The 25,610-nt window shown below is 43.3% G+C and overlaps 1 protein-coding gene across 1 annotated transcript in view; it reads right to left on the minus strand.

The window, feature by feature from the left end:
- LOC106604928 (kinase non-catalytic C-lobe domain-containing protein 1) overlaps nucleotides 1-25,410 on the minus strand; it is an 80,038-nt gene extending 54,628 nt beyond the window's left edge. Inside the window, exons 1-11 of the mRNA XM_014200072.3 lie at nucleotides 24,880-25,410; nucleotides 20,159-20,357; nucleotides 6,648-6,706; nucleotides 4,878-5,024; nucleotides 4,208-4,325; nucleotides 3,314-4,095; nucleotides 1,594-1,708; nucleotides 1,252-1,323; nucleotides 978-1,039; nucleotides 713-871; nucleotides 175-252 (exon numbers count right to left, since the gene is read on the minus strand). Of these exons, the coding sequence (XP_014055547.3) occupies nucleotides 175-252; nucleotides 713-871; nucleotides 978-1,039; nucleotides 1,252-1,323; nucleotides 1,594-1,708; nucleotides 3,314-4,095; nucleotides 4,208-4,325; nucleotides 4,878-5,024; nucleotides 6,648-6,706; nucleotides 20,159-20,357; nucleotides 24,880-24,984 (1,896 nt within the window). The 5' untranslated portion in view covers nucleotides 24,985-25,410. The remainder of the gene's footprint in view (nucleotides 1-174; nucleotides 253-712; nucleotides 872-977; nucleotides 1,040-1,251; nucleotides 1,324-1,593; nucleotides 1,709-3,313; nucleotides 4,096-4,207; nucleotides 4,326-4,877; nucleotides 5,025-6,647; nucleotides 6,707-20,158; nucleotides 20,358-24,879) is intronic.
- Between the last annotated feature and the right edge of the window lie 200 nt (nucleotides 25,411-25,610).

Raw genomic sequence — 25,610 nt, forward strand, 5'->3', positions numbered from 1 at the left:
TAAATGTGCTGAGGATGTTCCAAATCCAAGCAACTATCCTGCAACATTCCCTGAACGTTGTGGGAAGGTTGTATGCAAAATAACCATAGTACAACCACACTCTCACCATGCTCTAAGAAAAATTTGGTTCTCAGAACATTATGTGCTATCTGGGGTAGTACAATGGAGTGGTACCGGGTGGACTCTGTTGATCAGCTTCGTCCACACTGTCTCAGCGTTCGTTCCTTGGCATGATAGATAATCACGACAGCTCTGTAACAGCAGAAACATAATGAAACACATGAACATCTGTTACCTCAGCACCTAAGCTACTTCATTCATTCACTTATTTATTAATTCATACCTTTGTTCATCAAATCAAACTTTATTTAAAGTGCATTTAAAATCGCAACACACTTTACAGTAAAGACATTTTGCTAATTTGTTCATTCATTCACTTTATTTCATTCACCAGGATAGTCCATTCAGTAACAATTGCCACTGCTTTCCTACAAATACTTTCATTTCAAAGTGAGATAATTGAATTATTAGTAGTTTCAATACAATCACTTTTACAAATTAAAAGGTGAACAGTACAATATTTTGTCAGGATTGCTGTCCATTAAAATGCAAAGATGTTACATACGTAAATAGTGTTACTAACACATTGATCAAAATAAGAATAGATAGATGTGCTTTCAATAGAGTGGTTGACAGCTGAAACTATTAATACCTTTTTAGCTATGACAATGGAAGGTCTCTCGAAGGGCGTCTTCTTGGCCATCTCCAGCAGCAGCCTCTTCAACTTCCTGGGCATAGCAAGTTTTTGGTTGGCTGACAGATTGAACTTGGCAGTGGCCCATAGGATGGCAGCCACCCCATAGACACAGGCCTGAACATACAGACAGATGAAACCCACTTAATCAGTATTCAGAAACATCTACTTGATGGAAAAAAACATTTATTTAAAAAAATGATAGTCAGAAGTTGAGGCAAACCTTTTCAGTTACGATTCCATGCTCCTGGAATTCAGGGGCCAGATAAAATGCATCACAGGATCCTACAATAACATTCATGTTGAATTATTGAATGTGATAACATTTCAAAGAAATATTGCCTCAGACACTTTACTCAAGAGCACTTTTGAATATTTTAAGTCAAAACAGTTGTAAATAAACAGAGACAAAGAATATATGGAAAGTGCTGAAGTAACTTTATCATTCCAGACAGAGACAATTGCTGACTACTGTGGATAAGCAAAAAGAGCCATACCTGTGTTTTTAGGTTTCAAGAAGAGAACTTCTCCCTCACAACCCACGTACATTGTGTCCAAGCATAAGTATGCTTTCAGAGAGGAAATAAAGAAAAGGAAGAAGAAAGAACAGTAGGCCTTAGAGGTTAATACATTTGTAAAATGTATGTCAAACTGAACAAAGTTCTGAATGATTCATTGCCACTGCCATATTGACGTTTCTCATAATAATTTAATCAACAGAAAAGTGGTTTACAGAGACCAGAGAATGTGAGGGATTGGATGCTTACGGCTTAGTAAATAATGTAATTGGTTTACACAGAGCAGAGTATCAGTGGAGGGTAGACAGATGTGTCACTAACCTGGGTAGTCTATGTACGTCTGCAGTGTGGAGAGGCAGGTATGACACAGGGCCCATAGCTCATTAACAGACAATCTCTGCCCACTCCGTGTGAGTAGATCCCTCAGAGAGATCCACTATGTCACAATCAATCACAAACACTGTTAACATCTCCCTCCCTCCCAAAGGGCACACTACAGTAGAAAAATAAGTGCCAGTTTCCTTGACCCAGATTAAGCCTATTCCTGGACTAAAAAGCATGCTCAATAGAAAATCACCACTGAAAGTGCTTTTTAGTCCAGAAATAGGCTTAATCTGGGCTGGGGAAATCAGCCTGAAGAGTTGAAACAAGGCATTTTCTGAAACTAAGGCATGTAAATCTATGTACAGTGTTTCCGGAATGTATTCAGACCCCTTTACTTTTTCCACATTTTGTTACCTTACAACCTTATTTTTTAAAATATCCCTCATCAATCTACACACAATACCCCATAATGACAAAGCAAAAACAAGTTTAGATATTTGTGCAAATGTATTATTTAAAAAAAAATTAAATACCACATTTACACAAATCTTTACTCAGTACTTTGTTGAAGCACCTTTGGCAGCGATTACAGCCTCGAGCCTTCTTGGGTATGACACTAGAAGCTTGGCAAACCTGTATTTGGGGAGTTTCTCTAATTCTTCTCTGTAGATCCTCTCAAACTCTGTCAGGTCGGATGGGGAGTATCGCTGCACAGCTATTTTCAGGTCTCTCCAGAGATGTTTGATCGGGTTCAAGTTCGGACTCTGGCTGGGCCACTCAAGGACATTCAGAGACTGGGTGCGAGGCCACTCCTGCGTTGTCTTGGTTATGTGCTTAGGGTCGTTGTCCTGTTGGAAGGTGAACCTTCACCCCAGTCTGAGGTCCTGAGTGCTCTAGAGCAGGTTTTCAACAAGGATCTCTCTGTACTTTGCTCAGTTCATCTTTGCCTAGATCCTGACTAGTCTCCCAGTCCCTGCTGCTGAAAAACATCCCCACAGCATGATGCTGCCACCACCATACTTCCCCGTAGGGATGGTGCCAGGTTTCCCCTTTTGGAAAACTCCAAGCGGTCTGTCATGTGCCTTTTACTGAGGAGTGGCTTCCGTCTGGCCACACTACCATAAAGGCCTGAATGGTGGAGTACTGCAGAGATGGTTGTCCTTCTAGAACGTTCTCCCATCTCCACAGAGTAACTCTGGATCTTGTTCACCTGCCTGACCAAGCCCCTTCTCCCCTGATTGCTCAGTTTCCCCAGATATGTGCCTCGCCACAATCCTGTCTCGGAGCTCTACGGACAATTCCTTCAACCTCATGGCTTGGTTTTTTCACTTACATGCACTGTCAACTCTGGGACCTTACATAGACAGGTGTGTGCCTTTCCAAATCATGTCCAATGAATTGAATTTGCCACAGGTGGACTCCAATCAAGTTGTAGAAACATCTCAAGGATGATCAATGGAAACAGGGTGCACCCGAGCTCAATTTCGAGTCTCATAGCGAAGGGTCTGAATACCTATGTAAATAAGGTATTTATGTTTTAAATGTTTAATACATTTGCAAAAAACATCTAAAAACCTGTTTAGACTGATGAGGATTTTTTTTCAATTAAATACGTTTTAGAATAAGGCAGTAACATAACAAAATGTGGAAATAGTCAAGGGGTCTGAATACTTTCCGAATGCACTGTAGATGTTCAAAGCAGATCAATTGAACTCACCTCATCTTGTGATTCTTCATTGAGGCACAGCATGCTTTTAGTCATGTGATTATTTGGAGTGTAAATGTTTGAGTTTAAAGTCACGTTGCAGGCAGAGTCAACCGACACTTCTGGGTCTTGAGCTGGGCGGGACAAAGTGGAATCATCACGTGTTCCACTTTGACCGTCTGAATCTGTTTTACCACCACATATGGGCATGTGAGAATGTCTGTCCCCTTCTGACATTTCATTGTCTCTTACTGAGCCCCATTGCTTGGAGTCACTGCACTCATAAGGGGCTGTCTCTCGATCCCCTCTCTTGCTCCAAACAGACCCGTGCCCCATGCATTCCTCAGCTCCTATCTCCGTGAGGTCCGATACATTGACACTGATATCCTCGTGGGGCGTGGGTGGGAGTGTGGGGGGATTATTGGAGTCTGGGACAGAGCAGGAACGATTCAGAACCCCCCTTACCCTCCCAGCCCTCTCCTGAGCCCTCCTGCGTACAGGGGAACTGTTCTGAGATCTGCTATCCAACTGCGAACCAAATATGTCCTCCTCTATGACACATCCATCCTCTTCCACATCCCCCATACCATCAGCCCACAGGGTGGAGTCCCAGGCCCCACATACATGATGCCGGAGAATTCCGTTGGGGTCGTTTGGGTCCTGATTCTCAGCCGTGGTCTCTGAGACAATGCACTGGTCTTTGAAGCTACTGTCCTCAGAGCTGATACTCTTGTGGAGCTGCCAGTTGGGTTTGGGCTGCTGCCATCGAGCCTCCCAAGAACCATCCCACCCATCTGTGGATGGTGGATGGATACACAGTTAGTATGGTTATGGCCACAGCGGACTACAATAGAAATTGATTTTTGAATAGAAATACACAAAGATATCTTATGCCTAAAGGCAAACCTTGAAATGTTGCAACGGATTCGATTGACAGGACTCTTCTTCCTATAGAAGAGAGTTTCCGGCACAGGGCTGTGGAAGAGGTATGTTCTAGCTTTTCCTCTGCAAGGGATAGGATGTCCTGAGGGCGAGATACATATAATATTGTAGCTATATTAGCTAACACAAACATACGTATTCTATGACGCAACTTGTCTTTATTACGTTTCATTTCATCGTTGATGCTTCAATGTTGAGGACTCAGTGTTGAAACAGTTTAATATGTTTCCCAAAAGAAAATACATCCTGTAACTGGTATACACTTAATGTTAAAGTTTTATCCCCTGTGTAGTATTCTGGTTTCATGCATGACTGTAACATCATCAATTTTTTATGTTTTTCCCTATCTGCATTGCACTGTCATTGCTCTTCCACACAGTGCTGCTCACGTTCACTGTCTGTGCACATCTACAGTATTACAGTTGCATATCAGTTTGTCATGTCTCTTGTATCTGGTTGCCAAAGGGTCTATAGTAGGCCTATTACTATTCATACTACTATTGATAGTGCTATCATTACTACTTGAGAGAAAATCCATTCTGATATTTCTTACACCATATTACCTGTAATAATTTGTATAATAAGAGTGTAAAGACAGCACTACATTAAAGGTCATCCATGATGGTGACCTTACCTGGGGGTGTGGCCTGTCCTCCGGGCCCTCCTCCTGCATCTGCTCCAGCAGTCTCTGAATCTCCTCCCCCAGCTCTGCCTCCAGTTCTGGCTCAATGACGAAGTCCAGCGCAGCAGAGAGGGTGGAACCTAGAGAGTACATGTGTCCCTGGAGGAGACACAGAGAGTCATTGACCTTAAACTGACCCCTAGAACCGGACACATGCAATTGTTTATCATAAAATATATCGACTAGACACTGCTTGGACATGTTTGCCTTCAACATAAAATATGTGTCATTTATGATCTCATGTCAGCGCCTTGTGTACCAAACAAACAGCCATAAAGCACTACTGTATCCCGTGATCACTGTAACCTCAAATTATTAGTATATGTAGCACAAGTCCTTTGGGCAACTCTGTGGGGTCTTACTGGAAACCGAGCCTAGTTGGCATGCTGTTGGTTGAGGAAGTAATTCATCAGGCCATTAAGAAGTAAATAAAGCTGCAGCAGGCCAGGCCAAGACCAGGGCCAAGTTGCTCCCTCATTTGACCACCCTCAGATGAATCATGTCTGACAGGCAATGTATTCTGGGGCCTTATCTAACAAACACATAATCATCCCTCTATATTGCCTTGGATCTCATCTCATTGGATGAAAGGCTGCAATACCAGGAGTCAGTGGAGATGAAATTACAGCGCGTATATGGGAATTTCACCAGAGCCTGTCTCTTTGTATGCCGTGAGAGTTCCCTTTTCTTGTGCTTTACTTGGGGGAATGGAGCTCTTTGTTGCAATTATGGCTTACTTGTTGGCTCCTGAAAGAATCTGAACTAGGTGTTTTTAGGCCAAATCTCAGACAAGATACAAGATTCCAACCAATTAAAAGGAATGTGACCCGTACTTATGTGTTGGATATGGGAAAGGCAGAAGATCCAGATCTCAAAGTGTGAGACATAACAAAAATAGTTAGCTGAAGCCTCTCTAAGTCAAAATGTCTGTCTCACATAAACAGAGCCAACATGTTAAATCCACCAGCTGCGGTAAGGACATGTTTAGTTCCTGTTGTGTGTACAAGCAGGTCCCAGCGATAGAAATAGAATTACTATAATTAATGGCATATCTATGGCCTCAGCTGCTCCACTTGGAGTACATACATTGGAAGACCAGATAAATTAGACAAACATAGACACACAATGGTTTATTTAGTACTCAATGACACACACATTAAACCTGCAATTGATCAACTGATAAATGTAGTCTAGGCAGGAAATCAATTTATAGGGCTACATGGTTACAATGAGTGACAACGCAGAGGGAGAAATTACAGAGAGGGAGTGAGGGAGATCTGAATTAGAATAAGTGAACGCGAGAGAGAAGAGAAGAGATTATTCTTTATTTATTTTCCCCCCTTATTAGCTCTGACTTTGCTTATAGCTACAGTACTTTATTGAGGGAAAAGATGTACTTACTATGACTGCGATATGTGGTTGTCCCACCTAGCTATCTTAAGATGAATACAGTAACTGTATGTCGCTCTGGATAAGAGCGTCTGCTAAATGGCTCAAATGTAAAAGTAAATGTAACGAGTTAATATGACAGAATGAGAGCGATAATAAAAAGAGAGTGAAATCCTTTCTTAGTGAGACATATTGTTATCTTCTGTATTTGCTGCTAAACATAGAGAGGATTTAGATTTCTTTGATTTCTCCCATGTTTGTTTTGAGCATCTGCTATAGTGAGAGGCAATACAGACTGCGAAGTAGCCATTCATAGTGAAATAATCCACTTACCTCAAAGGTACTGCCAGTCTTGTCAAACTCTGGAGGTATAAACGATCCCTCAGGATCATCTGCAAGACAAACATACAAAAGTATATCTAATTTTTCTTTTAAAAAGTATATCTAAAGTCTTTTAAGAACAAATTCTTATTTACAATGATAGCCAACCGGGGAACAGTGGGTTAACTGCCTTGTTCAGGGGCAGAAGGACAGATTTTTACCTTGTCAACTCAGGGATTCGATCAAGGAACCTTTCGGTTACTGTCACAACGCTCTAACCACTAGGCTACCTGCCTGACTGTGTGATACATTTTTTATTATATGTGGTGTTGGTAGGCCTACTGTCCCTCAAAAATATGATGAAGGTGCTAAGCCAATGAAACCACTTGTAACCAGTCATCGACATAATTCAGTCCAGCAGAAATAGCACACAACAATACAGCTCGTTAAAATGTTTAATAAATGTGTTATTACATGTGGTGTTGGTATCGGTCTAAATTGACAATATGGGGCCTATTATAAAACCATGTGCTAAGCCACAAAACATTAAGAACACCTGCTCTTTCCATGACAAAGGGTTTTTCACGTTCAACAGTTTCCTGTGTGTATCAAGAATGGTCCACCACCCAAAGGTCATCCAGCCAACATGACACAACTGTGGGAAGCATTGGAGTCAACATGGACCAGCTTCCCTGTCAAACTATTTAGAAACAACTCAATATTAGGAAAGGTGTTCCTAATGTTTGTAAACTCAGCAAAAAAAGAAACGTCCTCTCACCGTCAACTGCGTTTATTTTCAGCAAACTTAACATGTGTAAATATTTGTATGAACATAACAAGATTCAACAACTGAGACATAAACTTAACAAGTTCCACAGACATGTGACTAACAGAAATGGAATAATGTGCCCCTGAAAAAAGGAGGGGGGGGGCAAAATCAAAAGTGACAGTCAGTATCTGGTGAGGCCACCAGCTGCATTAAGTACTGCAGTGCATCTCCTCCTCATGGACTGCACCAGATGTGTCAGTTCTTGCTATGAAATGTTACCCCACTCTTCCACCATGGCACCTGCAAGTTCTGGGGGGAATTTCTGGGGGGAATGGCCCTGGCCCTAGTCCTCACCCTCCGATCCAACAGGTCCCAGACGTGCTCAATGGGATTGAGATCGCGGCTCTTGGCTGGCCATGGCAGAATACTGACATTCCTGTCTTGCAGGAAATCACGTACAGAACGAGAAGTATGGCTGGTGGCATTGTCATGCTGGAGGGTCATGTCAGGATGAGCCTGCAGGAAGGGTACCACATGAGGGAGGAGGATGTTTTCCCTGTAACGCACAGTGTTGAGATTGCCTGCAATGACAACAAGCTCAGTCCGATGATGCTGTGACACACCACCCCAGACCATGACAGACCCTCCACCTCCAAATCGATCCCGCTCCAGAGTACAGACTTCGGTGTAACGCTCATTCCTTCTAGGATAAATGGGAATCCGACCATCACCTCTGGAGAGACAAAACCGCGACTCGTCAATGAAGAGCACTTTTTGCCAGTCCTGTCTGGTCCAGCAACGGTGGGTTTGTGCCCATAAGCGACGTTGTTGCCGGTGATGTCTGGTGAGGACCTGCCTTACAACAAGCCTACAAGCCCTCAGTCCAGCCTCTCTCAGCCTATTGCGGACAGTCTGAGCACTGATGGAGGGATTGTGCATTCCTGGTGTAACTCGGGCAGTTGTTGTTGCCATCCTGCACCTGTCCCGCAGATGTGATGTTCGGATGTACCGATCCTGTGCAGGTGTTGTTACACGTGGTCTGCCACTGCGAGGACGATCAGCTGTCCGTCCTGTCTCCCTGTAGCGCTGTCTTAGACGTCTCACAGTACGGACATTGCAATTTATTGCCCTGGCCACATCTGCAGTCCTCATGCCTCCTTGCAGCATGCCTAAGGCACGTTCACGCAGATGAGCCGGGACCCTGGGCATCTTTCTTTTTGTGTTTTTCAGAGTCAGTAGAAAGGCCTCTTTCGTGTCCTAAGTTTTCGTAACTGTGACCTTAATTGCCTACAGTCTGTAAGCTATTAGTGTCTTAACGACTGTTACACATGTGCATGTTCATTAATTGTTTATGGTTCATTGAACAAGCATGGGAAACAGTGTTTGAACCCTTTACAATGAAGATCTGTGAAGTTATTTGGATTTTTCCAAATTATCTTCGAAAGACAGGGTCCTGAAAAAGGGACGTTTCTTTTATTGCTGAGTTTATATTATTCAATAGCTCAGAGACAAACTCAGACTAATGAGACTGCAGCTATCTCCTGATCAGAGCCTTGGTGTCACGATGCGGAGCCTTTTCAGTCTTAAGTAGGCCATTGTTTGTGCTGGGTTGAAAGTAGGGATAATGCCTCTTCCCACAGCTAGAGACTGTTTAGTAGGTCAGGTCTAGATTTGGGGCTTGTCAAGTTGACCACGCGGTTGAATTTTAACAGTGAGGAGGCAACAATGCAGATCTGGTTCTTCATGCCCAGAGTGAGACTTTTTATTAGCAAAGTGAGGATTAGACTTAGCATAGCTGACAAGACTGTACAAGTACAGTGGCAAGAAAAAGTATGTGAACCCTTTGGAAATACCTGGATTTCTGCATAAAGTGATGGTAAAATTTGATCTGATCTTCATCTACGTCACAACAATAGGCAAACACAGTCTGCTTAAACTAATAACACACAAACAATTCCACGTTTTTATGTCTTTATTGAACACACCGTGTAAACATTCACAGTTCAGGGTGGAAAAAAGTATGTGAACCCTTCGATTTAATAACTGGTTGACCCTCCTTTGGCAGCAATAACCTCAACCAAACATTTTCTGTAGTTGCGGATCAGACCAGCACAACGGTCAGGAGGAGTTTTGGACCATTCCTCCTTACAAAACTGTTTCAGTTCAGCAATATTCTTGGAATTTCTGGTGTAAACTGCTCTCTTGAGGTCATGCCACAGCATCTCAATCGGGTTGAGGTCAGGACTCTGACTGGGCCACTCCAGAAGGCGTATTTTCTTCTGTTGAAGCCATTCTGTTGTTGATTTACTTCTGTGTTTTGGGTCATTGACCTATTGCATCACCCAACTTCTGTTGAGCTTCAATTGGCAGACAGATAGCCTAACATTTTCCTGCAAAACGTCTTGAAAAACTTGGGAATTCATTTTTCCATTGATGATAGCAAGCTGTCCAGGCCCTGAGGCAGCAAAGCAGCCCCAAACCACGATTCTCCCTCCACCATACCTTACAGTTGGGATGAGGTTTTGATGTTATTGTGCTGTGCCTTTTTTCTCCACACATAGTGTTGTGTGTTCCTTCCAAACAACTCAGCTGTAGTTTCATCTGTCCACAGAATATTTTGCCAGTAGCCCAGTGTGTCACGTCCTGACCAGTAGAGGGAGTATTTGTATTGTAGTTTGGTCAGGATGTGGCAGAAGGGTATTTGTTTCTTATGGTTCGGGTTGTGTGTGTTATTAAAGGGGTGTTATATTTATGTGTTCCGGGGTTTCAGTGTATGTTCTGGTTCTGGTTTTCTGGTTTGTCTATTTCTTTGTTTTCTGTGTGGCTCCCGATCAGGAACAGCTGTACGTCGTTGTTCCTGATTGGGAGTCATATATTAGGAGCTTGTTTTCACCTGGGGTTTTTGTGGGTAGTTGATTTTGCACTGCTTATTGTTAGCCTGCGAAACTGTTATCTGTCGTTCTTTGTTTTGTTGTTTTTCCGTGTTCTCTTTACTTAATAAAGATGAGCATTCACATTCCCGCTGCGTTTTGGTCATCGCTACACAACGACAATCGTGACACAGTGGAACATCCAGGTGCACTTTTGCAAACTTCAGACGTGAAGCAATGTTTTTTTGGAGAGCAATGGCATCTTCCGTGGTGTCCTCCCATGAACACCATTCTTGTTTAGTGTTTCACGCATCGTAGACTCGTGAACAGAGATGTTAGTATGTTCCAGAGATTCCTGTAAGTCTTTAGCTGACACTCTAGGATTCTTCGTAACCTCATTGAGCATTCTGCACTGTACTCCTGCAGTCAACTTTGCAGGATGGCCACCCCTATGGAGAGTAGCAACAGTGCTGAACTGTTCTCCATTTACAGACAATTTGGCTTACTGTGGACTGATGAACATCAAGGCTTTTAGAGATACTTTTGTAACCCTTTCCAGTTTTATGCAAGTCAACAATTCTTAATCTTAGGTCTTCTGAGATCACTTTTGTTGGAGGCATGGTTCACATCAGGCAATGATTCTTGTGAATAGCAAACTCAAATTTGGTGAGTGTTTTTTATAGGGCAGGGCAGCTCTAACCAACATCTCCAATCTCGTCTCATTGATTGGGCTCCAGGATAGCAGACTCCTGACTCCAATTAGCTTTTGGAGAAGTCATTAGCCTAGGGGTTCACATACTTTCCCCAACCTACATTGTGAATGTTTAAATGATGTATTCAATATAGACAATAAAAATACAATAATTTGTGTGTTATTAGTTTAACCACACTACGTTTGTCTTGTTGTGACTTAGATGAAGATCAGATCAAATTTTATGACCAATTTATGCAGAAATCTAGGTCATTCCAAAGGGTTCACATACTTTTTCTTGCCGCTGTATTTACAAACAAAAATAACAAACTGGTGGTTGATCAAAGCCAAACTGAACTGAATCAAAGAAAACCCAGGCTCAATAACGCCTGTCAACGGCAGCATGCCAACCTTACCCTGTCTCTCTCTCAGGGGCGAAAATCTGATATCAACTTTGGGGGGGACAATTACATGACATTTTCTCAAGAGCAATTCCTGAGGGGGACACCAAAAGTAGTGCTGTAACACATAGCCTACATTGTAATATGGTAAATGTATATTGAGGAACCAAAGAAATAAGGTGTTTGCCGTACTCCTAACTACCGGTACCCAAAACTACACAACTACTCACAACAGCAATACCATTGCCTTTAACAAATCTTAGTTCAGTCACCAGTTTAAGTTGAGAGTGGGGGTATCCATGGCATTTTCCAATTATGTTCCTATTTTACAAGTAAAAAAATGGAGAACCTTTCATAATGTTGCCAAACAAAGACTCAACAAACTTACATGAGACTCCCTGTCTCTGCCAGTCTGTCCCTGCATATCTGTCCCCAACTCTGCTGTCTGTGTGCCATCTGTTGCCTAATCTGCCTAATGACATCATTGTGAAACATTTCCATTAGAATTTCATTTCTTTCTTATGAACATTTTATCAACTAGTCTTTGAGATATTAGGCTACTAGGGTTCTTACTTTGCGTTTTGGTGTACTGAAAAATACTCTGATGTCCGTCTTTTATTTTTCTGCCATTTTTCTACCTGGCTGGCTGGCTACACACACACACAGTGTGTAGGCTATTTACAGTAGGAGATGGGCTTCTATCATCTTGTCTTTTATCATTCTATTTGGGCTTCGATCTAAAAGGTAGCTAGCAAATGTGAAACGGATTAAAATGACAAGAGTTGACAGCTGTATGAGTTCACCATTTACACAACATATGCTGCAACCTTTTGTAATTTTAATAGTTTGTTTCATATTGGCTGGCTTCCAACAATAGCTGAATTTGCAAAGCTAGCGAGCACCAATTCAGTTTCAGTGGTGTTTGCTATAATCTTTGCTACCCGGGTTAAATAAAATAAATAAATAAAAGTTCCCTTCTGACAATTTAGCTTTTGCAACGAGACCATTAAATATATTTAAGACAATGGTAGAAGAGAGTGTAGTTCTGTTCAGTTTGGACTTCAGTTTATCGCTAACCTTATCACAGGGACTTTGAAGCACTAACTTACAGTAGATACACCCCTCTGTTACCTTGCCAGTGGATCAAACCATTGTGAGGAAAAGGGTGGGGGGGGTCGCAATCTTTTGAAACTTAAAAACGCGCTATTAAGTGTCTATAATCAGCATAATTGCTTTCATTGCGTATTATTAATATTATTTAAATTACATAGTTATGTTTCAGTGATATATTGGGGGGGGACAAATCATATTTTTCCCAGGATGGGGGGGTCGTGTCCCCCCCGTCCCCCCCGCGATTTCCGCCCCTGCTCTCTCTCTCAAACAATGAAAGGACAGGGTTTAAATAGGACTACCCGTCATGCCTCTGACCAATGAGAACAAGATGTCATTTCACATCATGAAAACTATCATTCATAAGTAATGAAATACAAATACATGTTCAGATCATACATATCATAAGCAAAGAACTCAAAGTGCTAAACCATGCTGTCACGGTTATCGTCGGTAAAGGAGGACCAAAATGCAGCAGGACTGTGTTTGTTCATTTTGAACATTTATTAACTCAAAATGAATACAAAAACAACAAAACAAACTCACGATCACCGAACAGTCTTCTCAGGCTCATACACGCTAGACAAGGAACAATCTCCCACAAAACCTACACCAAACAATTACCCATATATAGGACTCTCAATCAGAGGCAACGAGGAAACACCTGCCTCCAATTGAGAGTCCCAAACCCCAAAAAACCTAACATAGAAATACATAAACCAGACTACACATAGAAATACATCAACATAGACCATAACTCAAAACCCGGAAATAATAAATCAAACGCCCTCCTAACTAACACACCACCCCGAACCACATAAAACAAATACCCTCTGCCACGTCCTGACCAAACTACAATAACAATTAACCCTTATACTGGCCAGGGCGTGACAGTACCCCCCCCTAAAGGTGCTAACCCCGGAAGCACCTCAAGAAAAACAAAAAAAACCAAACAACAACAAAAAAATCCCCCTAAACTAAAGGGAGGGAAGGGAGGGTGGCTGCCGTCACTGACGGCACTTGTGCTACACCCCCCCCCCCCAATCCACCTATGCAGGTGGTGGTTCAGGCTCCGGCCTATTGTCTTCCAGAGTGCCGACCGACCCGATCAGCCTTGGACCGTAGGCAGACTCCCCCTGCTCTGGATCATGGGCAGACCTCCACCTCTCCACCCTGTATGCAGACTCATTAATGAAACCGTTAATTACTTTAAGTTCTGAAATGTCAGGCTTACTCAGTTTAGGGTTGCTGCTAGACTCCCTTGATTCTTGGTCATCAGCAGGCTCTGGGCAGTCGTGCCACTCTGGCCTCTCCGGGCATTCGGGCCACTCTGGCCTCTCCGGGCAGTCTGGCGACTCCTGACTGGCGGGCGGCTCCGGGCAGTCTGGCGACTCCTGACTGGCGGGTGGCTCCGGCGACTCCTGACTGGCGGGCGGCTCCGGCGACTCCTGACTGGTGGGCGGCTCCGGCGACTTCTGACTGGCGGGCGGCTCCGGCGACTCCTGACTGGCGGGCGGCTCCGCCGACTCCTGACTGGCGGGCGGCTCCGGCGACTCCTGACTGGCGGGCGGCTCCGGCGACTCCTGACTGACGGGCGGCTCTGGCGACTCTTGACTGACGGGCGGCTCTGGCGACTCTTGACTGACGGGCAGCTCTGGCGACTCTTGACTGAGCCGACGCACTGGAAGCCTGGTGCGTGGTGCCGGTACTGGACGTGCCAGACCGGGAACACGCACCTCCAGGCTAGTGCTTGGAGCAGGAACAGGACGAGTCGGACTGGGCTGACGCACTTGAAACCTGGTGCGTGGTGCTGGTACTGGACGTGCCAGACTGGGAACACGCACCTCCAGGCTAGTGCGGGGAGCGGGAACAGGATGAGTCGGACTGTGCTGACGCACTTGAAACCTGGTGCGTGGTCCCGGTACTGGACGTGCCAGACTGGGAACACTCACCTCTAGGCTAGTGCGTGGAGCGAGCGGGAACAGGATATATAGGACCGTGGAGGCTTACTGGCGGTCTCGAGCTTAAACCTGACATCGCCCTTTCTGACTGAATGCCCACTACCCCCTGGTAAATACGGGGCGCTGGTATAGCGCGTACTGGCCTAAAAACACTTGGCCTCGCCATAACACCCATTACCCCGAAGCACGAGACCTGTCCATTAACTGGCCTCCGAGAAACAGTCCGGGGATTTGGCCTGGGGCTCCAAACTTGCCCCGCCAAACTACCCATATGCCCCCCCAAAAAAATTATTGGGGCTGCCTCTCGGGTTTAATCGCCAGTCGTGTTCCTCGGTAGCATTCCCGGTCTTTGCGCCATTTCTTCCATGGGCCCTCTCCGGCCATAACTTGCTCCCATGTCCATTTTTCCCGTTTGTCCAATTCAAATTCCCTCTGCTCCTTACAGTCCACCTGTCGCTCCTTCCTCTGCTGCTTGGTCCTTTGGTGGTGGGAGATTCTGTCACGGTTATCGTCGGTAAAGGAGGACCAAAATGCAGCAGGACTGTTTGTTCATTTTGAACATTTATTAACTCAAAATGAATACAAAAACAACAAAACAAACTCACGATCACCGAACAGTCTTCTCAGGCTCATACACGCTAGACAAGGAACAATCTCCCACAAAACCTACACCAAACAATTACCCATATATAGGACTCTCAATCAGAGGCAACGAGGAAACACCTGCCTCCAATTGAGAGTCCCAAACCCCAAAAACCTAACATAGAAATGCATAAACCAGACTACACATAGAAATACATCAACATAGACCATTACTCAAAACCCGGAAATAATAAATCAAACGCCCTCCTAACTAACAAACCACCCCGAACCACATAAAACAAATACCCTCTGCCACGTCCTGACCAAACAACAATAACAATTAACCCTTATACTGGCCAGGACGTGACACATGCTTAATGCATAAATATAACATAGGGCTTCAAACATGACCTTCCCCTCTGGGAATTATCAACTTCTGTATTACCCATACTCCTGAATAAACTATGCACTCTTGAACACGCCCACCGTTTGACGATGGAAGCACTAACCAGGTAATGGCCAGATAACCCTCTGCAATAAACAAGTAATACAAGGTAATAATTTACATTTCTACCTTCACATTTAAATTTTTACACATTATCACAATGTAGTAGTAATGTTTTCTCATCAATTGCATGAACAGAAAGAGTTAGGCTATATTCACTGGAGATGCACAGCAAAAGCTTTTAGCGCCAAACCATTTGTCTGAGTTCGACCACCAACTCTAAACATGTTCCTTTCCTTTCACGGGTGATCAACAATCAAGACATCGGATTACATGACTACCCCACATTATTACAATAAATAAATGTACTTCTCATAATAGCTTGATTTCTATCATGTGTGCATACAGTACATGATCAGGCAAGATTTTAGACTATGTGATGGAGGACATAAGCCAATCGTCACGGTGCCATCTCGGACTACTGGAGTTATGACTGAGGTGCTCCCAACCCAGGTGGAGGGCAAACCAGAGACACTACAGAGGGTTAGAACGAACGGCCAATGAGAAGTGAACACTACTGGGTAGAGACAAAGACAGAGGGAAGAGAAGAGAGGAGAGGTCGGGATGGAATTGTGGAGAGAAAGAAAGAGGGGAAAAGGATGAGAAAGGGAGATGGTGAGAGGAAAGAAAGAAATGGAAATATGAGTGGATTGTACTACTGCAAAACGAGCAATCCATAAGAAAAGAGGGAAATACCTGTATAAAGTGCTGTTAATTATTTGGTTATAAAAAATATTTTATTGAATAACGGCAATTGCAAATTCACTCAATCTGAATATAGCACTTTACTCTATTCCAGGTGCATCAAGAGCTACAAGGTAAGGCCAGATCACAAGTTAGCTCGGTCTATAATATAACAAGAGAGGCAAACACATACATATTGTAGGAAGGAGACTACAGTGAACTCAATGAGTGAAGGAATACTCCCTGCTAACAATATGATTGCAAAAAACAACCTACATTAAGGCTCTCATATTCTCTCAGATGGGACTGGAGAGAGCTAATATTAAAAAATGTATGACATTGTGTAATGCCATTTTCTACCAAATCTGACCATAATTCTATCCTCCTGATTCCTGCTTAATAGCAAAAACTAAAGCAGGAAGTACCAGTGACTCACTCAATACGGAAGTGGTCAGATGACGCGGATGCTACGCTACAGGACTGTTTTGCTAGCACAGACTGGAACATGTTCCGTGATTCATCCAATGGCATTGAGGAGTATACCACCTCAGTCACCGGCTTCATCAATAAGTGAATCGACAACGTCGTCCCCACAGTGACCGTAAGTACATATCCCAACCAGAAGCCATGGATTACAGGCAACATCTGCACCAAGCTAAAGGCTACAGCTTCCGCTTCTGCTTTCAAGGAGCGGGACACTAATCTGGAAGCTTATAAGAAATGCCCTCAGACGAACCATCAAACAGGCAAAGCGTCAATACAGGACTAAGATTGAATCCTACTACACCAGCTCTGACGCTCGTCGGATGTGGCAGGGCTTGCAAACTATTATGGACTACAAAGGGAAACCCAGCCGTGAGCTTCCCAGTGACGCGAGCCTACCAGACAACCAAATGCCGTTTATGCTCACTTTGAGGCAAGCAACACTGAAGCATGCATGAGAGCACCAGCAGTGTACTCAGAACATGTACGGACCAACTGGCAAGTGTCTTCACTGACATTTTCAACCTCTCCCTGACAGAGTGTATAATACCTACATGTTTCAAGTAGACCCCCATAGTCCCTGTGCCCAGGAATGGGAAAGGTAACCTGCCTAAATTACTCCCGCCCCACAGCACTCACATCAGTAGCCATGAAGTGCTTTGAAAGGCTGGTCATGGCTCACATCAACACCATTATTCCGGAAACCCTAGACCCACTCCAATTTGCATACCGCTCCAACAGATCATGCAATCTCAATCACACTCCACACTGCCCTTTCCCACCTGGACAGAAGGCACACCTACGTATGTGAGAATGCTGTTCATTGACTATAGCTCAGCGTTCAACACCATAGTGCACACAAAGCTCATCACTAAGCTAAGGACCCTGGGACTAAACACCTCCCTCTGCAACTGCATCCTGGACTTCCTGATGGTGGTAAGGGTAGGCAACAACACATCTGCCTCGCTGATTCTCAATACCGCGGCCCCTCAGGGGTGCGTGCTTAGTTCTCTCCTGTACTCCCTGTTCACCCACAACTGCATGTCCAAGCACGACTCCAACACCATCATTAAGTTTGCTGAAGACACAACGGTGGTAGGCCTGATCACCGACAACGATGCGACAGCGTATAGGGAGGTCAGAGACCTGGCAGTGTCGTGCCAGGACAACAACCTCTCCCTCAATGTGAGCAAGACAAAGGAGATGATCGTGGACTACAGGAAAAGGAGGGCCGAACAGGGCCCTGTTAACATCGACGGGGCTGTAGTGGAGCAGGTCGAGAGATTCAAGTTCCTTGGTGTCTACATCACCAACAAACTATCATGGTCTAAACACACCAAGACAATCGTGAAGAGGGCACAACACATTTTCCCCCTCAGGAGAATGAGGAGACTGAAAAGATCATCTGACCGACTGGGGCCAAGCTTCCTGCCATCCAGGACCTATATACTAGGTGGTGTCAGAGGAAGGCCCCAAAAATGGTCAAAGACTCCAGTCAACAAAGTCATAGACTGTTCTCTCTGCTACCGCACGGCAAGCGGTACCGGAGTGCCAAGTCTAGGTCCAAAAGGCTCCTTTAACACTTTCTACCCACAAGCCATAAGACTGCTTAACAATTAATCAAATGGCCACCCGGACTATTTGAATTGCCCCCCCCCCCTTAGTTTTTTACACTGCTGCTATTCACTGTTTATTATCTATGCATAGTCACTTTAACCCTACCTACATGTAGAAATTATCTTGACTAACCTGTACCCTCGCACATTGACTCGGTACCGGTACCCCCTGTATATAGCCTCGTTATTGTTATGTAATCTTATTGTGTTACTTTTTATAAACCATTTGACTAGTTTATTTAGCAAATATTTTCTTAACTCTATGTCTTGAACTGCATTGTTGGTTAAGGGCTTGTAAGTAAGCATTTCACGGTAAGGGCAATTCGGCGCATGTGACAAATAAAATTTGATTTGATTTGAATGGATACTGCTCCATGAGTAATACCACTGCTGCATACTGATTGTTAATTGGTCACGTAAGGTCACTCTGAATGCTCAGTTCCTAAGGGGACACGCGATGATGTCCCACACACATCAGTATTCAAAAAACAGCTTGATTAAACCTAATCAGTGCAGGGGAGAAAAGTAGTATTGGGGTATAAGTGCTGCTTAGTATTCCAACATGTGCACAACAAAGGACATGTGACAGCACATCTTATTGCGTCTTAAACAAATTAACTCAATTAGTAATCAGCAATAGATTCTAATGTGAATCCAGGGTGAGTCAAAGGCACTGACAGCCAGCTGACCGCCAGAATATCGGTTACCAGGGCAACAATCCCCTTGGCAACACGGACACTGTTGATCTCATCAATACTTATCAATTACTGATGTTGACAGGGAGAAAATGGGAGGCTATCCCTGAACTGTTATGTGTGTGCGTGCGTATGTGTGTGAGCGTCCGGTGTGCATGTATGTCTGTGGATCCATGCATACGTGTGTGTATGTGTTGGCGTGCCTGCCTGCCTGCCTACCTACCTGTGCACGTTTGTGTGGAAGGGACAACAGGGGTGAGTGTGACAGGCGGTGACACAACCTTGTTTGGTAAAAGACAGATGATTGCGGTTCCCTGAGAGGAGAAGAAGCTAGCCTGTTGCCAGAAAGGATTTCTCAGTATGTCTGAGGGACAAGGTGAGACAGAGGCATAGTATCCTGAACATGAAGGATGTGACTGTTTCACCAACCCTTTCCATCCAAATGAGATGAGGAGCTGCAGACGACTGCAAAATCATATCACACAGATGTAATCACACAATAGCTCAACATTTTAAATGCAGCCATTTTTTTCATTTTTATTATTTTGGGAACAGGTGGAACTTTCTAGTTTGAAACGTATACTGCTGACCAAAAGAGAATATGATGAGGTTTGTAAACAAACTTGTCATGGGGAGAATCTGAGGTCCTATTCATTAAGCATCTCAGAGTGGGAGTGCTGATCTATGATCAGTTTGACCTTTGAAGTCATAATAAATAGAAGGGGGGACCTGAATACGGGCCCTGATCTTCATGACCCTTTGACTTCCGATAGGGAGGACAGATTGACCTGTGACCTCAGGATGCCATGATTTATCAGATCAGACTGATTGATCAGTGGAGAGAGTGCTGCCTCAGTCTTTTACAATAGCAGACAGCACTTACTAACAGATTAACTGTATGAGACGAAACACCATAGAATCCACTGAATAACTGACAGACCTAGGTTGTGTTCAATATGCACTAAATGGAAGAAAATAAAGTGAAGCAGGGAGGGAGTACTTGGACTACTTGAAATACTTGCAAAAAGGATAACTATTTTTTGTTTCTTGTTACAAAACGTTTTTTAAAGCGTTTTTGAGTGCCCTAATGAACATGACCCTGAATGGACAGGGAGACTGGATCATCTCTGAGGTAGAGAGGGCTGTGTTGACTCACCACTGAGTTGCTCCATAAAGCACACATTGCCATGGGCGTTGAAGGCCAAGGTGTCGGGTGTGATGCACAGGGTGTGGAAGAGGGGCGATGGGGCGATACTCTGCAAGGCCAGGACACACTCCACACACACTGCCCACACCTCCTGCTCTGTCAGACAGGTGTCCCGCAATGACAGGATATCTGCCAGGGACACGTTCTCCTGTGGACACATGCATGCACACACACACACACACACACACACACACACACACACACACACACACACACACACACACACACACACACAAGAGTAACACACATGCACACACAGGCACAATTAATACGGTATGTGTCATGCAGCAATACACACACTTACACCCACACCCTCATATGTCATGCTGCAAACTGTGCAAAGCCAAGCAAGCACATTTCGTCTTATGAAGAAGCCTTATTACATCAATGAATACGAAACAACTCATGGCATGTTTGACATTTTCAGTGCTGAACTTCTGTGTGAAGAAGAGAGGATCTTTTGTTGCCTTTGCACATGAGCACAAAAGCCAGTCTTTGATGGCACTGAGATAGAGAGACTCCATTGTGATGATGTGTCCCGTACTCTGCATTTCCATTACATGCATGTGACTGAACAGTGGAACAGACCACTGTCTTTTCACAAAAGTCTCATGGAAGTCTCATGGAACATAGGCATTCACATGTTGTAATTTTAAACACTCTTCAAAGTCCTATCTAGAACCTAAAAGGGTTCTTCAGCTGTCCCCATCGAATAACCCTTTGAATAACCATTTTTGGTTTAAGATAGAACTTTTTTGGTTCCAGGTAGAACCCTTTTGGGTTCCATGTAGAACACATTCCCGCAGAGTGTTTTACATGGAACCCAAAAGGGTTCTACCTGGAACCCAAAAGGGTTCTACCTGGAACCAAAAAGGGTTCTCCTATGGGACAGCCGAATAACCCTTTTTTTTTTACCGTTTTTTTCGAACATTTAAAAAGATGGAACTGGGGTGAAGACAGAATATTCCTCTTTAAAGTACCTCTTCAATTGATCTGAGAGAGATCTAAAAGATGGTTGTCTGTCAGTTACAAAATATTTGTTTCGGAAGGTGAATAAAGCGCACCTACAATGCTGTAGAATATGGCACAATAATAGGGCAGAAAACTGTCACTTTAAGCAGCAGCAAAAGGCCATAAATAGACTGTTTCCCTTGAGAACAGTGCAGAGAAACATTGAGTCTCTCCCTCTCTCCTCAAGTTAAATTTGCAGGTCTGCGTAACTTTCCCTCTCACTCCAAGAGCTCTAAATGAGACCAAATCTGCACTGGTGGAACTCCTCAAAAGTTTAGAGAAGGAGAGAGAATGTGAGGGAAAGAAAAGAAGAGTGAACTAGTGAGTGATTTTTTTTGTGGTTGGGCTTCTAAGTGGGTGACTAAGTAATCGAGGGAAATCATGGTGAATTGTTAGTGGTTTAATTCATCCCATAGTACTCAAAGGTCAAATGTGACTAAGTTTACACTTGTTCCCCTTGTGTGTAGGCTACAGCTGAATGCATCTGGCAGGCTGACCCCACACATACCGCCTTCCACTCAAGATTACCCTGCAGTGTCTCTGCGGAGTCGCCACACTTGCAAAAGCCCTTGCAGCTCAAAACTTCCAGAGTGAAAAACTGTGAATAACTGTTCTGCACAGAATCATACTGCACACTGTACATTGCTTAACATTGGAACTATAATTACTTACAATATGAGTGAAATAGTTTTCCTTCCAAAAAATGCTGCTTCAGTATGTTAAAAGGTAGCTTTTCTGTGTTGGAATGGTGTATGCGTACCCTGGGGCGGCAGGTAGCCCAGTGGTTAGAGCGTTGGACTTGTAACCAAAAGGTTGCAAGATTGAATCCCCAAGCTGACAAGGTAAAAATCTGTCGTTCTGCCCCTGAACAAGGCAGTTAACCCACTATTCCCCAGTAGGCCGTCATTGAAAATAAGAATTTGTTCTTAACTGAATTGCCTATAAATAAAGGTAAAAAATATATATATATTTAAAACAATAGAATGGTGTGGACATACAGTACCAGTCAAAAGCTTAGACACACCTACTCAGTCAAGGGTTTTTCTTTATTTTTACTATTTTCAACATTGTAGAATAATAGTGAAGACAGCAAAATCATGAAATAACACATATGGCATCATGTAGTAACCAAAAAAGCCTTAAACAAATCAAAATATATTTTACATTTTAAATTCTTCAAAGTAGCCACCATTTGCCTTGACGACAGCTTTACACACTCTTGGCATTTTCTCAAACAGCTACACCTGGAATGCTTTTCCAACAGTCTTGAAGGAGTTCCCACATATGCTGAGCACTTGTTGGCTGCTTTTCCTTTACTCTGCAGTCCAACTCATCCCAAACCATCTCAATTGGGTTGAGGTCAGGTGATTGTGGAGGCCAGGTCATCTGATGCAGCACTCCATCATTCTCCTTCTTGGTCAAATAGCCCTTACACAGCCTGGAGGTGTCCTGTTGAAAAACAAATTATAGATCCACTAAGCGCAAACCAGATGGGATGGCGTACCACTGCAAAAAGTTGTGGTAGACATGCTGGTTAAGTGTGACTCTAAATCTAAATAAATCACTGACAGTGTCACCAGCAAAGCACCCCCACACTATCACACCTCCTTCTCCATACTTCACGGTGGGAACCACACATGCGGAGATCATCTGTTCACCTACTCTGTATCTCACAGAGACACGGCGGTTGGAACCAAAAATCTTAAATTTGGACCCCCTCAGACCAAAGGACATAATTCCACCGGTCTAATGGGTCTTCCCATTAGGCACAATGTTTTTTTTTATCAATGTCAATGCCAGCTTCTTTTTGCTCTGATGAATAGATTCTAAGAAGGCCCTGACATTATTTCAGATAACAGAAGGAGCAATGAAAGGGGGTCAAGGATAGAGGGAGAATGACAGCACTGGAGATGACATGAAAACACTAGAAAAGCCTTCAAAGAGAGAATGTGTACATTATATATTTTTTTGTGTACATTTGTGTACATTTGTGTACATTTTTTTTTTTTTTGAAGAAATTTAAAAAAAGTACAATAAAGCCTCTGAAATCAGGCCAAGCGCCACTGCGGGAAAACAAGTGCAATTGATTCCGGAACATTCAGCTTCAAAGAAGACAGACCATTGATTAAATAAAGCGACATTACTAGTAGTGCCTTCTATGGCGGTCCTCATGAGAGCCAGTTTCATCATAGTGCTTGATGGTTTTTGCGACTGCACTTGAAGAAACTTTCAAAGTTCTTGAAATGTTCTGCATTGACTGACCTTCATGTCTTAAACCAGCCTTCCCTGTAGCTCAGTTGGTAGAGCATGGTGTTTGCAACGCCAGGGTTGTGGGTTTGATTCCCACGGGGGGCCAGCACAGAAAAAAAAAAAAATGTATGAAATTGTATGAAATGTATGCATTCACTACTGTAAGTCGCTCTGGATAAGAGCGTCTGCTAAATGACTAAAATGTAAAAAATGTTAAACTAATGATGGACTGTCGTTTCTCTTTGCTTATTTGAGATGTTCTTGCCATAATATGGACTTGGTCTTTCACCAAATAGGGCTATCTTCTGTATACCTTCTGTATACCTTGTCACAACACAACTGTTTGGCTCAAACGCATTAAGAAGAAAATAAATTCCACAAATTAACTTTTAACAAGTAACACCTGTTAATTGAAATGCATTCCAGGTGACTACCTCATGAAGCTGGTTGAGAAAACGCCAAGAGTGTGCAAAGCTGTGATCAAGGCAAAGGGTGGCTACTTTGAAGAATGTAAAATATGTTTTGATTTGTTTACTACATGATTCTATGTGCATTATTTCATAGTTTTGATGTCTTCACTATTATTCTACAATTTACAAAATAGTAAAAATAAAGAAAAACCCTGGAATGAGTAGGTGTGTCCAAACTTTTGACTGGTACTGTATATCATATATGTGCGAGTAGACCACTGATTGGCCAGCTCATTCTCCTCAGGGAGATGACATCATGTTCTATGAGGAAATAGCAAGCATTTTTTTAAACGGTTAGTTTGAGATACAAGGTAAAGGTAGGGTTTTTGTGTTTTTTTTCCTCCAATTTATGCTTTGGCCACAAATATGAGTATAGGACGAGTCAACCACATTATTTGGATATGAGTTAACAGAATATTAACTTTGAAAAGTTAGATTTTCACGGGGCAGGTACTTTAAAACTAGAACTGGGAGATGAAAACAGGACAGGGTAGTATTTTAATGTTGTAATGAATCTCCAGATTATCAATTTAAAGCCATGAGAGGACACAGCAGTGGTCAATACCTATGTCCCACAGTATAATTATGGTCTTTGATCACCATGAGAGTTATAAGGAAAGATCACAGACATTAATCTGATCTTAGTGTCCTGAGACTGAGAGCATGCTGTTGATTTGATCAGACCTTATAAAACAACATGTCTTCTTCAATCATTAAATCACTTGGTGAAGAGCATATAGGTTAGCCTATCTATTGGGACTGCACAAGTAACAAAGCCCAGGTGCATATATTTCACAGACAATAAAGTCTGTCCCTTGGGGACCCTCAGTCCACAATATTGTTGGTAGCCTACATTATTCAAGCTTAGTTAATATATGCCAATGAGAGAACAATAATATTTATGATGATAATAATGTAAACATAAATATTCACTCTCACCTCATCTTCAAGGAGTGCAGGTAGATGCTCAAATTCATAGTATTCCTCCTCTTCTTCCTCATCTTCCCCTGAGAATTCGAATGCATCAGTTCCAGATGTCCCCATTGTATTTAGTTTTGAACAAGACTCTGGATATTTGTAGAATTGGGTGTGTGCAGTTTCACACTCATAGCCCTTAGCCTACTGTAGCCTAAAGCGTTTCCTCCCTTGGTGTCCTGGCAAAACTGTATTGAGTCAGGAAAGATTACATGCCTGAATACGTGGTCCAAACACGAACACTGCGGGCTACTTTTTTAGAATGTTCCCCGTCCTTCCACTACCACCCGCAACATGATGCGTCATTCAACAAAACGGTCGGTGTCACTGCAGTTATTTTCATTCCAAAACAAGCGAAAGACAGCGTTTGAATGTGGACTGCCAATAATCAATAGCAACAAGGGAGTTTGCCAACTATATGCTGTCATGGCAACGACTGCCACACCTCCACAAAAATAACCGACATTGCGATAATGAACTGCAGTTCCCAAGTCCTCCTAGTAAGGGCTACGAAGCTACACTATGTACTATAATTTGTTTTGAAGAAGGGTAGCCTATTTACATGATTCCATTCACGTACGGCGCCGCGATCTGCATCAAAGCAATAGTGGAATAGCGTGCCATTAATTTACTTAGAACGGTATAGCCTTTGCTGCAAATTCTGTCCTACATTTTTTTGCACTCATTCTCATGAG

The sequence above is a fragment of the Salmo salar genome, chromosome 01 (genome assembly GCF_965601325.2).
Source record: "Salmo salar chromosome 01, fSalSal1, whole genome shotgun sequence".
NCBI lineage: Eukaryota > Metazoa > Chordata > Actinopteri > Salmoniformes > Salmonidae > Salmo > Salmo salar.